At 43.4% G+C, this 14844-nt stretch overlaps 1 protein-coding gene across 1 annotated transcript in view; it reads right to left on the bottom strand.

The window, feature by feature from the left end:
• DOCK8 (dedicator of cytokinesis 8) overlaps window positions 1–14844 on the bottom strand; it is a 198287-nt gene that overhangs the window by 14052 nt on the left and 169391 nt on the right. Inside the window, exons 37-43 of the mRNA XM_081102903.1 lie at window positions 14543–14701; window positions 12605–12705; window positions 11098–11290; window positions 6596–6739; window positions 4455–4586; window positions 3860–3994; window positions 2355–2444 (exon numbers count right to left, since the gene is read on the bottom strand). Of these exons, the coding sequence (XP_080959029.1) occupies window positions 2355–2444; window positions 3860–3994; window positions 4455–4586; window positions 6596–6739; window positions 11098–11290; window positions 12605–12705; window positions 14543–14701 (954 nt within the window). The remainder of the gene's footprint in view (window positions 1–2354; window positions 2445–3859; window positions 3995–4454; window positions 4587–6595; window positions 6740–11097; window positions 11291–12604; window positions 12706–14542; window positions 14702–14844) is intronic.

Genomic DNA, 14844 nt, shown 5'->3' on the forward strand with positions numbered 1-14844 from the left:
CAGAGTGAATAAGGGCACTTAACTAAGAAAGAAGGTCTCTTTAAAAAACTAAAACAATGACAATGACCATAGCGTTTACAACACCCGCCCACTGAAATGGATGGGTGAGGTCACTGATCTCAGAGCATAAATCACTATTTAGTGTGATGAAATCTGGTCATAATTCTGGGTTCAGTTTCTTATTTAAACTCTCACAACCTACTCGGGGTATTTTAAAAAAGGGAAGAAGAGCACCTTGTGGCAGGGATGTCACCAGTGACTCTCCAGAGCATGTGCTGTGCACAGATCATTGTGGGCACACGGCCAATTCCCACTTTCAAAGACCTCAAGCATTTCTGTCTGAAGCTTAGCTCAGGTCTGACCAGTTAATCTTCAAACCTAGACTAGGGGATGTGTCTAAAATGAGCAAGTCTTCTGAAATATGCAGAAAAACAAACTATTACATTTGGCCCATTCCTCCCTACTTGCGTCATCTTCTTAATATCCTGGAGGGCAGTACTGGGAAAAGAGTGTGGACTCTTCATCGTGTAGCCCTGCCAGACTGCAACTGCTCCTCTGTCCCCAACCCTTAATAATTCCTTGACCTTGCATTATTTCCAACAGTTTAGAACAGCCGTGGGCAAACTACGGCCCGCGGGCCGGATCCTGCCCGTTTGAAATGAATAAAACTATTGAAAAAAAAGACCGTACCCTTTTATGTAATGATGTTTACTTTGAATTTATATGAGTTCACACAAACACTCCATCCATGCTTTTGTTCCGGCCCTCCGGTCCAGTTTAAGAACCCATTGTGGCCCTCGAGTCAAAAAGTTTGCCCACCCCTGGTTTAGAATGCTCTCTCATGAACATATGTCTATGGGCTAGGAAGGAGGCATCCTTCGGTGGTGTAATCTTATATAATAAAAGCCCAATATGCAAATTGACCAAATGGCAGAACGACCAGTGGATCGACCGGTCGCTGTGATGGTGACTGACCACCAGGGGGAAGATGCTTAATCCAAGAACTGCCCCCAGCCCACAGGCCAGCCAAGGTGGGTGCCAGCGGGGGCCCCCCACCAATTGTCCCACCGGTCACCCCACAGATCGGCTCTGATTGCCGGCCTGGCCTAGGGACCCTACCTGTGCATGAATTTTGTGCACTGGGCCTCTAGGAAAGAATATATCTGATCTTTGCATTTCTAGGCACAGTGTCAGTATAGTACTTTTCAGAGTTTTGTGCCATTCTAATGAATTATCTAATCCGAGGGGTGAACAGGAATGTCCAGGTTTGTAGCCATCTGGATAGAAGTGTGGGTAGCTCAGGGGCCCTACTTGAGGCTGGTATCTCAAGTGAGAGCAGTCCTATGGAGGACTGAGCCTGTCACTGGTGGTGTGTGATGTGAACTCCCGTGGTGAGTGTCAGAGTGTACTGCAGTCCACCTAGTTAGGGGTGAGACAGGACACACCCTCACATGAGAAGTGAGGACACTGAACTCCAAGCCCTTTGCATCATTCCCCAATAGCACATTCGCCTGCACTTGCCTGGAAGGACTACCTGCAGCCTGGAAAAGTTGTCAGTGGGAAGGCTGCATCATTTTTTTAAATCCTTACCTGAGGACATGTTTATTGATTTTAAAGACAAGAAGGGAGAGAGAAGGGAGGAGGGGGTGAGGGGGAGGAGAAAGAAGGGAAGAAGGGAGAGAAGGAAGGAGGGAATATAGAGAGGGGGAGAGGGAGGGAGGGAGGGACAGAGACAGAGAAACATCAATGTGAGAGAGAAATATTGATTGGTTGACTTCCGTACATGCCCAGACCAGGAATCGAACCTGCAACCCATGTATGTGACCTGACCAGGAATCCAACCTGCAACCTTTTGGTATCCAGGATGATGCTCCAACCAACTGAGCCACCCAGCCAGAACGGGTGCACCTTTTTAACATGTTTTAAGTTGAGGGTTTTATTAAGAGTATGGTTTTGAGGATGAAGGGCTCTGAGTGTGAGTACTGGCTTCGGCACCTGAGTGACCACGGAGAGTTGCTTAACCACTTCACACCTTAGTTCTCTCACGTGTACAATAGGAATAACTACACCTACTTCAAAGGGCTATCATCGGAGAACGCAATGATGCATGTAAAGGGCCTAATGCAGTCCCAGGTACAGAGCTGGTGTTTAATGAGCAGTAGCTTTTATTGTGATTCCTACTTTTCAGTGTGGTTTCTTTAAGATCTAAACAAATAGCAGTCGCACCCTAGACAGAAAGACTTGGCTGCACTGAAATGACTTGGAGAGCCCACCAGAGGGGGTCATTTTATGTTCTTGGGGTAGAGCAAAGGGAATCAGAGCCTGGTGGCTATTTTTTGCAAATATCCCCATACCTTGTTAGGATCCAGCTTGGTTTTGTCTACAGGAGCAGAGTCTTTTATCACTTCCACAGATTCTGCACCAAAGCACTGACTATAAAATCCCTAGGTAAGAGAAACCGACAGATTAGAAAGGTTATTTTAATGTAATGCAAGTCTTCATCTCTCAGAAGTAGAATAAGGTTGGAACAAGTGTAAGGGACAACTTGCTTACTGATCACTGAAAGTCCCTCTGATCTAGTGAGGCAAGTTCAGCCTTTCCTGAGACAAAAGCAAAAACATAAGGAAGTGCAGCATTGCAAACCGATACATGCCCCCGTACAGTATGCATGCTTCACCTCAAGTGCAACCAGCGCCATCACATTTCCTGAAGCGGCTCCAGGGGTATGGCACTGTTCACTTCTTGCCTGTGGTACCCTAGGAACTTGGAGGTCACTAGCCTTTCCATAATGTGACAAACCACAGCGCACAAGACGACCAAATATATGCCTCTAGCCCTAAGTTGGGGGAACATTAAGAAGGCCAGTATCCTGGGGTCAATTGCTAGTTCTCCTCGTGAGCTCAATGACTTTGGGTAAGTCACCTAACTACTCTGGGCCATTGCTTCTTTGAGCCACGTAAGGATTAAAGCCCCTTGTCTTAGTTGGCATGAATAGATAGTATGAGAAGAAACTTGGCAACTAAGGTGTTTTAAGTTTTATAGTCATAGTGGAACCTAAATGCAAAGCAATAGCGAGGAGTGAATCTCTGGTTAATGGCTGTCAGCATTTCAGGGGACCCCAGTTATTCACCCTGAGAGGGTTTTGTTTTGGGGGCACTCCTTGACTTTCCTCCTAAGTTCTTGGTGCTTGGCTCTTTCAATGTCTGCTTCCTTTTTTCTCACTGTTCTTTATGCTGTTTCCCTTTTTCTTCAGCCTTTCCTCCAGGAACATGCTGCTCCCTTCTGCTACATGCTGGACCATATGTAGTACCAGCAGGTTGAAACTGGGGCTGCCAGCCCATGGGTTGTGATACTGACTCTTATTTTCCTTGGATCAGCAGGAAGACTTTATTATGCCACAGTCCATGGTGTGGCTACTGTGAGCATCTCTGTGTCAGAAGTGGGATGTGTTGTCCAGTGACACCAAAAGGATGGCCACAGCATTTTCAAAGGGCAATTCAGTCATTTGGCCAGATTACTTTAAAGTCAAGGTAATAACCTTCAATCTGAAAATCTCATACTGAAATTTGGCAAGGGTTACAAGAGAGTAGATGACTTTGAGTTTTGGATAGTCTGGAAAATAAATATTCACCCTATAAATATACAAACATTGACAAGCACACATAGAACCTTAGGAGAAAACTATCCAAATCTTGCTTTACCCCATGAACTCACCTAATACCTTCATATTATACATGCAATGTGGAAAAATGTATATAGAGATCAAAGATAAACCCATGACTGTCTTTTTTCATAATGACCAACTCTAACTTTTTTGGTAAAGTATATAAGGCCATGCACACAGAGTCACTTTTCTTACCTCTAGTCTATGAGAGATCTCAGGAAGCTTGGTAATCGCAGGCTCTTTGTAAACAAATTCTTGCTCATCCAAATCCCCAAATTTGGATCCATAGAAACCAACTCGGAAGTAGGTTCCAAACATTCTCTTATGACCCTGATGAGCAAAATAAGAAAACCTCTCCTAAGTTATGTACTTCAAGAGGATTCATTGCATTGCAAAGGATGGGAGCCTTTCACTGTTGTGTTATAAAGCAGTTTGTTCCTATGGAAAGTATAAACAGAAACCATGCCTTAAAACTTTTAATGTTTATGAAATGAATTTTGGAAATAATAACAAAAGAAATCCCATGAAAAATTTCTAGGACTTCTTTTAAGTGAATCTAAAAGATTCTCACATTGCCGGCTTGTGAAGTAATTCGAGCAGCCTTCTCTCATACTCTGAATTGGGGTCAGTGCTCTTGTTTGTTCCCAGCCCTTTTCTGTTTGGAAGGTGAGAACTAGAGTCATGATGTGCTCAAGGTAGATCACTCCCTAGAGAGGAAGGAGGGCTAAGCAATCTCTAGGTCAGGGTCCCCTGCTGCCAGGTAACTGTGCTGGCCAGGATCCCCGGCTACCTTGCTGATGACGCTGTCAAAGGCCTTCTGCAGCTTGTCATGCGTGCAGGCCAGCTTCCGGAAGTCTCGATGCGCCTCCAGGATGGGCACGACCAGTTTGTAGACCTCATTCACCGTCTCATACAACCCTCCCTTGGGAAGAGGAGAAAATCAGAGAGAGTTTAATCTTTGGAAACGTAAGAGAAACCAGAATTGCCGAGACCGGTTTGGCTCAGTGGATAGAGCGTCGACCTGCAGACTGAAAGGTCCCAGGTTCGATTCCGGTCACGGGCATGTGCCTGGGTTGCGGGCACATCTCCAGTAGGAGATGTGCAGGAGGCAGCTGATCGATGTTTCTCTTTCATCAATGTTTCTGACTCCCTATCTCTCTCCCTTCCTCTCTGTAAAAAATCAATAAAATTTAAAAAAAAAAAAAAAAAAAAAGAGAAACCAGAGTTCATTATGTACTGGAGAATTTTTTTTCTTTGTTTTTCTTAATCCTCATCTGAGGATATTTTTTCCATTGATTTTTAGAGAAAGTAGAAGGGAGGGGAGGGGGAGGAGAGAGAGAAACATTGATGTGAGAGAGACACATTGATTGGTTGCCTCCTGCATGTGTCCCTACTGGGACAGGGTTGGAGCCTGCAACTCAGGTACGTGCCCTTGACCCAGAATTGAACCCATGACCCTTTGGTGCGTGGGCCAATGCTCTAACCACTGAGTGACACCTTCCAGTGCTGGAGAATGGGTTTATTATGGGCACCAGGATATTTTACAGAGCAGAAGTGATGTCTGAGTATCTTTGGGATGGCTATATAGCACTCAAACTGAACTAGACACATGCTAAATAGTTCTTTATGCTGATGTTAAGCAAGGAAAGGGGTTTTCACTGAAAAAAAGAAAAAAGAACAGGAGATTTGGAGCAGAAAATAAGAGCAATTTAGGAAGGCAGATTTAGCATACTTAAATGTCCTCAGGGGCCCCCTCATGACCAGATGTTCAATGTATGCCTGAAAGGAGTTAGTAGGATTCTAATAGTTTATTTTCTTAAATTTCAGAAAAAATAGGAGTACATTGGACTTCTTTTCTGAATCCTGAAAAAGAAGTCAGGAAAAAAGATACAAGAACATAGTTAAAACAATAATTAAAACACACAGAAGTTGTTTGTTGGAAACTTGGGAATTGAAAAGTAGAAAAGAAAAAAATGTAAGTATGAAATAAAAATTAATCATCTAGATATAGTGGAGTATTAAATATTTAAGGAAGAGGGAGATTATTACAATGAAAATGGATAAGACACTTTCTCCCCTGCCCTGAATCTCAGTGACTTAATCCCCAGAGACTTTCAACTGGTATGACACAAGAATTTTTAAAACATGCAGTACATGACTATCTGGTCAGGGGCACTGACCTCTTTTTCCTTAGACTGTCAAAAAACAAAAACAAAACAACACACAAAAACAGTCAACACAACAATAGCTGTCTGGTGTAAATGAATCAGAATTATATTTTTTGTCAGATCAGCAAAAAGTATACTTTTTGGTGTGCTGCAGAATTTTAGTAATTAGTTGATGTGTCATGAGATGAAAAAAATTGAAAATCGCTGACTTAATCTACATATATTTTCTTTGTTAGGAGTGTTTAGACCCAGATTAGGTCAATGAGGGGAGCCGCGGTGGTTTCCGCTCCCACATTCTGTGAGCTGGACGTGGCCGTGAAGATCCTGAGGGCAACTCAGTTGTTAGGAAGGAAGATGCTGCCGATTTATTCTTTCCCTCTCCCCCAATATTCTCCTCTCTGAGAGGGAAGATGAGGCAGGGAGAACATGCCTCATCATTTATTGTGTAGCCCTGGGCAAGCCATTTCACCTCTCCGTGGCTTCGCTTCCACCCCTATTAAATGGAAATAATGCTGTGAAACTGCTGCCCAGCCAATGAGCACGCGGTGAAAGCAGACTGTTGCGGTGGTGAAAGGCTTTCTCACCTCCCTGGAGAGCTGGTGCAATTTGCAGCCATCAAAGTCGTCCTGGCCATCCCTTGTCCTGCACACCCCTGCATATGTCCTCACGAAGTGGCACTGGCTTGGCCATTAAGGCCACATTCACAGCACTAGGAATTCAGCCCAGTGTGAGGCCAGGCTCCGGGACCACTGAGTGCACTCACCGTGCTGAACAGCTCGGCCGCCTGCTCCAGGAGGCCCACCAGGCCGCTCTCGGTGAAGTAGCGGCCTGAGCACACGCCATCCTCATCAGGCGACAGGGTATCTTCAGAGACTGCAGATTCCTCCAGCACATTGGAAGAAATATTCTGAAAGAAATGAAAGTATAAGCTTGGAGAACAGGGAAACCCTGCTAACAAAAGGCACTACGGGGACCCAAAATGTCGGGATGAGAGCCACACTCAAAGATCTGCAGCAAGCCTGTGATTGTCAGGTCCAGGCCTGTGATTCCCCCGGGGAGAGGCCCTGGCGATTCATCATTCGGAGAGAACATATGAGCAACAGGCCTTCAAAACTCACAATTTTCTTTTTTTTTTAATAACCATTAGGAGCTATAGAAAGGATACCTACCTCAATATAACAACAGTTGAACAACATTTAAGGAAATGACCATAAGGGACATCCAGCTGGGGTCATGGTTTTTAAAAGGCAAAGGCCAAATAACAGGTGACCAGACTCCTCGTTTCACCAGCTGAGTGAACCTCTTACTTTTTTGGGGTGTTTTTCTGAACATTGCTCCTCCTGACTTGACTTTCAGATGAAGAACCACAATATTATACGACAGTAGCAAATTAGAATGTCTTCTCCATGGAGAATTTTATGGTAATGTAGCAGTTATCCTTTTTACCCCAAACATTTTGTTACTTTCTACATGCCTTCCCTTTCTTTACTTAAGCTGTAGAGTTTGAAGTCTCTGGCAAAGAATGCAGTGGCTGAAGCCAGGTCTAGGGTGAACCCCCGAGAAACACAGGGCGGCACTTACTCTTGGGGCTGTGGAAGTGCTAACCCTGAAATTGCCTGACCCTGAGAGTATTACCTTGATCTCTGCCTTACTGCCTCAAATGCCTCTTCCCAGCTCTGGACCTGAGAGGTCAAGGGTCATTTTCTTCAACCTGTCTCCCAGCTGTGGAAGAAATGCATATGGAGCATGGAAGAAATGGGAAACCTTTCTAGCTTAAGGCATTGCAAACAGCATACATGTCCCTTCCTATTCCTGCACTCATGGCAGGCATAACTAATCAATCATAGCACTCTTTCCCCTGAAGCTTAGATATAGTCTCAAAAGTCTTCTCCGCATAGTACTCTAGTCAGCCACTACCAATGGATCAGAGTTGGCTTTTGGAGTAATATATGTCTGCCTCCTGGCTTGGCTAGTAGGATCAAGTGCATCTACCTTAGCAATCTAGGAAAAGAGAGTTGTTATGGTCCTATGTCTTCACCTCCAATATTGTAATGCGGTTTTAGGAATATAGGAGGCTTTCAGAATCTTTTGTAACCAATCTTTCTTCCAAACCTGGTCTTTCTATTATGATGTTTCTGGATTGGAGATAACAGAAGGTCCAAAAGATTCATTTGAAAGAATCTAATAACCCCCAAAGCAAATACTATTAGAACTGTATGCAATTTCCTACATGCAGAGGAACAGATTTGAAGTTATATAGCTTTATTAGCTGTAGTCATAGGAAAAAGATTCTGGGCAGACTTTCCTGGCTTCAGAATTAGGAGGTAAGAGTAACAGCAGTATCTGAGACTGCTGCATCCATATCCACACTTGTGGAGTAAATATTGTACTCTGGGGCATAGCATTTCAATGATCTCAGTTCCGTAAAATTCAGTGGTCTCAAAGTTATTTCTCTTTCACAGATTTACTTATCTCTAGTTTACAATTCTTTTCCAAAAATTCGATTTTTTAATCTTTTTTTTATTGTCTAAAGTTTTACATGTGTCCTTTTTCCCCATCGACCCCTCCCCCCCTCAGCCATTCCCACCCCCGAGGGCAAGCCCCCAGGGGCCAGTGTCTGTGTCCATTGGTTATGCTAATATGCATGCATACAAGTCCTTTGGTTGATCTCTAACTGCTCCCACCTCCCCCCAAATTCAATTTTATTGGAGCAGAACAAGGTTGAAAACTAAAGCACAAAGCATCTAAGAACTCCACACTGAACATCTGTTGTTAATGCTGCCAGAATTCCCTCATCCTTCTACACAGTAAAGCCTCCTGGAGAACCATCCATAACTTCAGGTGTGGACCTCCACTCTGGCCCAGCCAATTCCACTTCTCATTCCATTCCTCTGGCCGTTCTGATTGGTTCAGGCAGGAGAACACGACCCCATCAGAACCAATAAGATGCACTGAGGCTTTCTCAGCAACTGCTAGGAATGAGGCATCTGTCTATTCTCCTGGACTTGAACCTGGGAAGATGTAAGCCTAAGTGTTTCTCAGTGAGTGTGGGAAGCCTGTGAAGAATGAAGGTGACATAACAGAAAGCAGAGGCAGGAAATGGTTTTGACACTGAGTTCTGATGACATTGTTTGGGTCCTTAGGTTCAGTTTGGCAGGTTCACCTTCCTCATGCTAGCTGATAAATTCCATTTTTTTCCTTCTGTCACTGTGGGTTAGGTGTTCCACCCCCTGCAAGCATATATTTCCAAATGGATGTGGTATATCTCCTTTGAGAGAAAATTGGCTCAAAAGCATCAACATAATTTGGCTTTTCTTCTGTAGCTGAGAACACCTAATTCACCATGTTCCGTGTATCATGAAGACTTCTCACTTTTCAGTTCCTTCTGCCCTCCCCTTTGCCTTCCTTGTTCTTCTGAGTTTTTCCTTTACCTCCAGGCTGGGTCACATTATAAACATTCATAGCAACTTTATTATTGCATTAACTATAATTATAAGTAAGTAAGGAATGAAATAGTCATATGATGTCACGTTCCCTGTTGAGAATGTAAAGTTCATGGGGACAAAACAGTTGCTTAATAAATATCATCTAAATGAATGAATGAATGGATAAAGAATATTAAAAAATACAGCTATATGCACCCCTCAATGCAGGTTCTAGAATAACTATTCTATCTCACCTTGGCCTGACTTATTATAAGCAAATCAACCAAATTCTTGGTGAAATTAAAATGGTAAGGATTACCAATTATTAAAGTGATAAATATAAAATAGAATAACTGAGAAAAAGTATAAAAGAATAATAGTTCAGCTAATGAAACAAGAAAAGAGGACAATACAATTCAAAACTAAGTGATAGACCTAAAGATTTCGGGGCACTGAAAGTCTATCACTTGTAATATTTACCCTTGATAAAAACAAGTGGCCAAAATTAATTGGATGAAAGAAGTAGATACATCTAAAATGATTTTTATAACTTTCTTTACTTTCCTGTGATTCAAAAACCTAATGTGATTTTTTATGGGATGAGAATTAAATGTTTGGCTTTTACAACAAGTATTTCTGAATTGAGAATATAATTTATTTGCAGAGAATGAAAAAAGAGAATATTTCTGTTATTGAAGACCATAAGAAAAGAGGAGTTACTAATATGAGGCAATACCCAGCTTAGCAGGTGGACAGTATTCTAGGAAACAGAAACTCCTGGCTCTACCAGCAACAGACCCAGTGACTTATTTTCTCTGCCTGTGTAAGCTACTCTCAATTGCCCCCTCTTTCTGGTTCACATGGCATCACAAAATTACGTTGAAAAACAATAATGAGAACAAAGCCTTTTATAAAACCAATCATGTAAGTTCAAACAAGAATAATGCAAACACTTGTAAATGACTTTGTGAGTCTGGCTTGCAAAGGGCTCAATTACTGTACTTGTTATATTGTTCATGGTTTTAGGGTTGGTCATTCCCACAGATTATGTTTCTTAAAAGAAAAGTACTCATAACACTTTTGTTTCCTCTAACTACTGTGTTAAACCATTTAGCAAAAGCAGTCCCAGTGGCCGCTTAGCATCCTAGCCTGAACCAATTTTCAGCCTGGCAGACAAGTTCCCTTTTCTGACTATGGGCAATATTCAGCCTATCATGAGAAAATATTAATTCAGCCCCCCCTTTTCCCTTAGCATGTCGATTTGGTTCTTCCTTGATTTTTGGGCCATGAGGGAAATCATTTCTACAATGTTTGGAAAATTCTCTCATGGTTGTCAGTATACTGTGCCAACTATGAGTCTTTGAGAAAGCGTTTAAATAACCTTAGAAAAAATGCTCTCTCAGTTTCTTTATCTGTCTGCCTGCTTCACTGGTTGGTGGGGAGGTCAAATGAAGTCACGGATGTGAAAGTGTTTGGTAATGTCTAAAGTGCCTCTGCACTTATTGCAATCAATAATTTAATAAACCAAACAAACCAAGATGGTACAGCAATGAGAAGAGGCAAATAGAATACACTAAAGCAGGTTTTTCAGCTTTGGCACTATTGATATTTGGAGCAAGATACTTCTTTGTGGGGGGAGCTATCCTAAGCATTGTAGAGTGTTTAGCAGCATCCCTGCCTTATACCTATTAGATGCTAGTAGCACCTTCCCTCCTCTCCCCAAAGGTAATATCAAAAATGTCTCCAGACATTGTCAAATGCCCTCTGAACTGGGGAGGGCGGGGGATTGCCCCCAGTTGAGAAGCACTACCCTGCAGGAAAAGCTGAACGTGCCCCACACCTGAAAGCTGACGCTGCCCACGGGCAGGTAGCTGTGGTCCTCTAGCATGCTCAGATATTCCGCCACCAAGGCAGCCGCGTGCACCAGGCACATGGCGGCCTCCGTGTAGCACTTCTTCTTGGAGTGTTTCTCTGCCATGTTCTGGAGCCAGGTCAGCCGCAGGTCGGGAGATGTCTGGTAACTCTTGGCAATTCTGAGGACAGAGTGAGAAAGTTTCAAGGACAACTGGTTAATGACACTGTTTTTCTACTGTGTGTGGCCACTTTCCCCCCCCCCCCCAAGAAATTCCCCTTCCAGACTTTACCTACACATTCAGAATATGAGAGAAAAGGCCAACATTTATCAGTCCAGCTGTTTTCACTCCATGTCTAAGGTGTTTTAGACCCCAAGGAACAGCATTTAATTAAAGCTTTATGGGAAAAAAGAGACCTGATAAAATGATATTTATGTAATGGATCTCTAGCAGTTTTCTTCCTTTTCTTTCCTTTCTCTCAAAAAACAGAAGACGAAAGTACTGTCTTTTTTAAAAAAAATATATATTTTATTGATTTTCTACAGAGAGGAAGGGAGAGGGATAGAGAGCCAGAAACATCGATGAGAGAGAAACATTGATCAGCTGTCTCCTGCACACCCCCCACTGGGGATATGCGCGTAACCAAGGTACATGCCCTTGACCGAAATCGAACCCAGGACCCTTCAGTCCCCAGGCCGATGCTCTATCCACTGAACCAAACCGGTCAGGGCAGTACTACCATTCTTATTTCATCATAGCAGAATGATTTTGTCTTTGTAAGTAGTTTCTCCCGAGGCAGTGCTGCGAGGCAAAATTTTAAGCTACAGAGTAAAGTATGATTTTTTAAAATGAAACTGTACCTGTATGTCTGAATATAATAGTAAAAACACATAAGAAATAACTCATATAACAGTTGATAGTTCTTTTCTCTCACTCTATACTAAGTGGAAGGTAGTGTTATAAAATGGGCATCTTACTTTAAATTAGGGAGATCTTCCTGATAACTTGTACATGAATCAACTCTCTCTGAATAATTAATTTCTACCAGTTTCTATAAACAGTTTTGGATGTATCATCCAAAAGAGTATGCCCACATGGCCTGTGATAATAACATTAATAAGAACTCCACCGTGACAAACCTTAGAGCAGTGGTTCTCAACTTTCCTTATGCTGTGATCCTTTAATACAGTTCCTCATGTGGTGGTGACCCCCAACCATAAAGTTATTTTCATTGCTACTTCATAACTGTAATTTTGTTACTGTTATGAATCTTAATGTAAATATCTGATATGCAGATGTATTTTCATTGTTACAAATTGAACATAATTAAAGTATAGTGATTAATCACAAAAACAATATGTAATTATATATTCAATATGTGTTTTCCGATGGTCTTAGGCGACCCTGTGAAAGAGATGTTCGGCTCCAAAGGGTTGAGAACCACTGCCTTAGACCCTCAAGTGACACCCTTTTGATTTCATCAGAGAAGGTTACCTGTACATGAGATCCATAAGCATCTCAGGATCTTCCTGAAATTCCCTCATTTTCACTGTGTCATACAGGATGCTATTCAGATTGCAGAGAAGTTCCTCGACCTGCAAAAAAGTGTAGAAAAAGTAATCTTCGCTTTGTAGCCCAGGGTAATGAGTTAGAATTGCACTGAAAGTGCAAGGGCAGCAGGAGCAGGCTTCTCTAGGAGAGGAGAGATTGTGAGTGGAGGGGAGTCTAGACTGGATCCTCTGTGGCCTTCACCTTTGCAGGTGAAAAAGAATTTAGTGTGAACTAGTTCCAGTTATTTGCAACCTGAAGAGTCCTAAAGTATAATCCAGAACATCAGGGCTGTTTATACCAAGTAGGAGACAACTTAGCACATCAGCTTAGGTTCTACATTATATATCTATATAGCTATATCTATATCATCTATCATCTATCTATCTATCTATAACATACAGAAACACTGCCATTAATCAGCATGCTTTATTCCAGAAACTTCCTTAGCAGAGGAAGACAGACTGGCAACTGTGATCCTTAATGTTCATTACCCACAGTAAATGAGACCGAGGCTACCTGAGCACTTCATATATATATATACACATACATATCCTATATAATAAAAGGTAAATTGTCCCCTCAACTGGAAGTTTGACCAGGAGTTCAACCTGGAGTTCGACCAGGGTGTTGGGCTAGCCCCCGCCCCCTGATCGGCCCCCCTCAACCCCGATGGGGCCAGCTGGCCGAACCCCACCTTGCACGAATTTGTGCACTGGGCCTCTAATCCTATCTAATAAAAGAGAAACATGGTAATTAGCGTACGACCGCTACCCTTCCCATTGGCTAATCAGGGCAATATGCAAATTAACTGCCAGCCAAGATGGCGGCCGGCAGCCAGGCAGCTTAAAGTGAACATGAGGCTTGCTTGCTTCAGTGACGGAGGACTCTAACGTTCCCTGCCTGCCGCTGCAGGCCTCTGAGCTGCAACTCTAAGCAACTATGTTACAAATATAGAAGCTAAACAAAGCCCCAGAAACCTGCTTCAGTCTGTCGGGCTTCAGCCAGCAGGATTGCAACATTGTTTCAAATACAGAAGGTATCGCTTCTCGGCCTTTTGGCTAAGATCAAGTGTAGTATCTGTTCTTATCAAATACAGAAGGTAAACAAAGGCCAGAAACCTGCTCTGTGGGTGATAGAGGGTGGCGCCCCAACCCCCTGATCCGCCCTGCTCAGTGTGTGACAGGTGGCGGTGCCCCAACTCCCCTATCGGCCCTACTCTGTGAGTGACAGGGGGTAGCTCCTCAAACCCCTGATCGGCCCTGCTCTGTGCGTGACAGGGGGAGCGCCCCAGCCCCCTGATTGGCCCTGCTCTGTGCTTGACAGAGAGTGGTGCTGCAACCTCCCCATCAACCCTGCCTTGAGTGTGACAGGGGGCGGTGCCCCAACCCCCCAATAGGCCCTACCCTGAGCGTGACTGAGGGTGGCATTGCAACCTCCCAATCCGCCCTGCTCTGTGCATGACAGGGGGCGGTGCCCCAACTCCCCAATCGGCCCTGCTCTGAGCCCGACCAGGGGCTGCACCTAGGGATTGGGCCTGCCCTCTGCCACCCGGGAGCAGGCCTAAGCCAGCAGGTCGTTATCTCCCGAGGGGTCCCAGACTGTGAGAGGGCACAGGCCAGGCTGAGGGACACCCCCCCGCCCCCCCGAGTGCACAAATTTTTGTGCACCGGGCCTCTAGTATATATATAATATGTAAAATTACATTATAGAACATTTATATTACATATATAAGTATATAATGTATAACTATATACTTTATATATAATATATTGCAGTGTACGTATATATGCATATACACACAGACATACACATATATATGAATTTATTATTATTGGCTGATCCCCAATTCATGCATGAGACAAGGCATGCTCTTCAGCCTACCTGGGTGGGGAAAAGGGTGGTCTGCATGGCTTTGTCCTCTTCTGCATAGGCCAAAATTGTCCTCAAGGATTTTCTCAGGTGCTCCTCGTTAAAGTCTTGTGCTTTGCCCACCAAAGATGCCAGAGACATGGTTACCTGCATCTTCACTCTTGCAAAGTTCTGCATCAGTTAAAAGAAAAGATGGGACAGTAAGAGGCACTCAGCTAGTAGATCATTGAAGGCAGTAGAGCCAGATACCAATAACTCTCATCATTGAAACTATCATCTCCTTTTCTCTCAATAAAATGTGAGGTGTCCTCTGC

This window comes from Myotis nattereri, assembly GCF_964212035.1.
Source record: "Myotis nattereri genome assembly, chromosome: 12".
NCBI classification, from domain to species: Eukaryota; Metazoa; Chordata; class Mammalia; order Chiroptera; family Vespertilionidae; genus Myotis; species Myotis nattereri.